Below are 1,979 nucleotides of genomic sequence, written 5' to 3'. Positions count from 1 at the left end.
CAATAAGTGAAATATATCGTATAAGAGTAGACAATTGTAAGTGACGTTAACGGAGAATAAGGAAACCATTGTCCCGTCGAAGCGCGTCGCAGGCTTGCCCGATTCTGTGTTCTAACGATTAGCTTCGTGTGAATTGTTTGACAACTTCATCATATCAGGGCTCAAGCGCTCAGGCATTATTGTCATGTACAGGTATGACTATCGAGTCTATGGCGGAGTCCAGTTGCTCTTTGGAAGTGGAGTCTCTGCATACAGCGTCTTCATAGATAGTACTGGAGGGTACTAGTAGCGATCCCCGTGTTGGAATCCGAGAGTTCCGAGACAAGGAAGACCGATGGATCCGAGCAAGGCACGCACAGTGAGTAATGAGAGGTAGAGGTACGAGCACAAGTCGAAAAGGGACAAAGGGCGAGCGACGCAGTGACGTCGGCTCGCGTCCTACTTTATTTTTCTGTTTCGTTTTAATACATTATTGTCGTCAACGTACTTACCTTAAAAACGCCAGTAGCAGCGTCCTGGCATCTCAGTTCTTTTCCAAGACACTGAGATGTGAGTAGGAATTCGTCACCTATACAATACAAAGTCTAACGCGATGTAGTGTACTTGTTTAATAGGTAGACGAACCCTTAACAAGAGTTCTTTTCCAAGACACTGAGATTGTACTTGTTTAATAGACTCGTCCCTCCCGCTCTTCTTATCACAGCACCCCGATCATCCAGCCTGCCTTCTCTGCAATCATACACATTTCCTGGTCTGACTGCTTGCAGGACTCAACGACATCTTGATAGCATCGAGATTCTCCTCGAGGTACTGTCAATGTCAAAGCGATGGATACCCGGCCGAGGTTGTAGGGCGGCGGCCACTACGCAGTGATGCTACCACTAACCTTAACCTTCTTTGTACCAGAAATGGAGATAACTGAGCGCGCATACTACTTACACAAGTGTGCACGGCATATCAGGATGATTGGGCTTGGACCTCCATATCATCCTCACAGACCTGATCCCCAACACCACTTGAAGTACGTGTCTGTCGGTCGAGTTTCTGTAGATTTCTAAAGCCGGTCAGGAAACTGTCTGCGCCATGGCAGAGCTCGTAAAGTAAGCAAACGGCTCCTTGAGTCTTGATTCTGGGAAAGGCGGGGTATCTCGGATTGTCGGAATGCAGTGTGGACACGCCCCATCGGGCTCAGAACATGCACCCTATCCCTGCTGTCCAACTGGAGTACTCGCCTTCCACATTTGATGTCGAGGATCTACGGCTCAATATCCTAAATACGGCTCGCAACTTGCTTGGAATTAAGATCATTGCCTATTCACCTCTTGGGCGTGATCTGATCACGACAGTCACAATGTAAGTACCGCAGACTGGTAGAAACCATTTGAGGACTCACGACATGAAAATGATTTCGAACCTAAGGATTGGCGGGTAAGGACTCACGAAAACTATAATTTGTTGGATACTCGAAGGAAGCTCGACTTCACCAACGCCAAGCAACTTCTTCGATCATGCAAATGGCCTGTGGACAATTTTCGAAGGGGACCGTCAAACCCTCGACCAGACTTAAAAAACCGAATTCTGTGGTAAGAGTCATAGATTTTGCCCCGCTTTTCGGTGTTCAGCTCGAACCTGGGCTCCTAATTTAAGCTTTAAGGACCACCCTTGCCTTACAAGACGATAAGGCGTACCATTCCAATGAGCTCTTCGTTGTCCCTATAGACATTGGCAATCTCCCGGAAAGTGCAGCCACGCTCATATGCTTTGTCCAACACCTATAAGGGATAGTTAGCTATAGGCAGCATAAAGTATTCTAGAGTGCTCCAGCTTGAAATCCACCTTGATGATACAGTTCAGTCAGACCGTAAAATGCTAAGAGTTCCATGGCACCAAACCAATAGCAGAGATTTCATCGGCATCAATATCGCAGATGAGATACTCAACGATAATGTAGCGACTTAGCTGGCAAATGTCAGAGCTCT

General features: G+C 46.9%; 1 protein-coding gene across 1 annotated transcript; it reads left to right on the top strand.

The window, feature by feature from the left end:
* The first annotated feature begins 928 nt into the window (after positions 1 to 928).
* On the top strand, positions 929 to 1,692 carry BJ212DRAFT_1404410 (uncharacterized protein). The gene is made up of 4 exons (XM_041337392.1): positions 929 to 1,021; positions 1,069 to 1,100; positions 1,139 to 1,632; positions 1,655 to 1,692. The coding sequence occupies exon 3, from the start codon at positions 1,196 to 1,198 to the stop codon at positions 1,355 to 1,357; it is 162 nt and encodes a 53-aa protein (XP_041185565.1). The 5' UTR covers positions 929 to 1,021; positions 1,069 to 1,100; positions 1,139 to 1,195; the 3' UTR covers positions 1,358 to 1,632; positions 1,655 to 1,692.
* The last annotated feature ends 287 nt before the right edge of the window (positions 1,693 to 1,979 follow it).

This window comes from Suillus subaureus, assembly GCF_016647635.1.
Source record: "Suillus subaureus strain MN1 chromosome Unknown BJ212scaffold_186, whole genome shotgun sequence".
In the NCBI taxonomy this organism is placed as follows: Eukaryota; Fungi; Basidiomycota; class Agaricomycetes; order Boletales; family Suillaceae; genus Suillus; species Suillus subaureus.
This window is presented reverse-complemented; position numbering and strand designations above follow the sequence as displayed.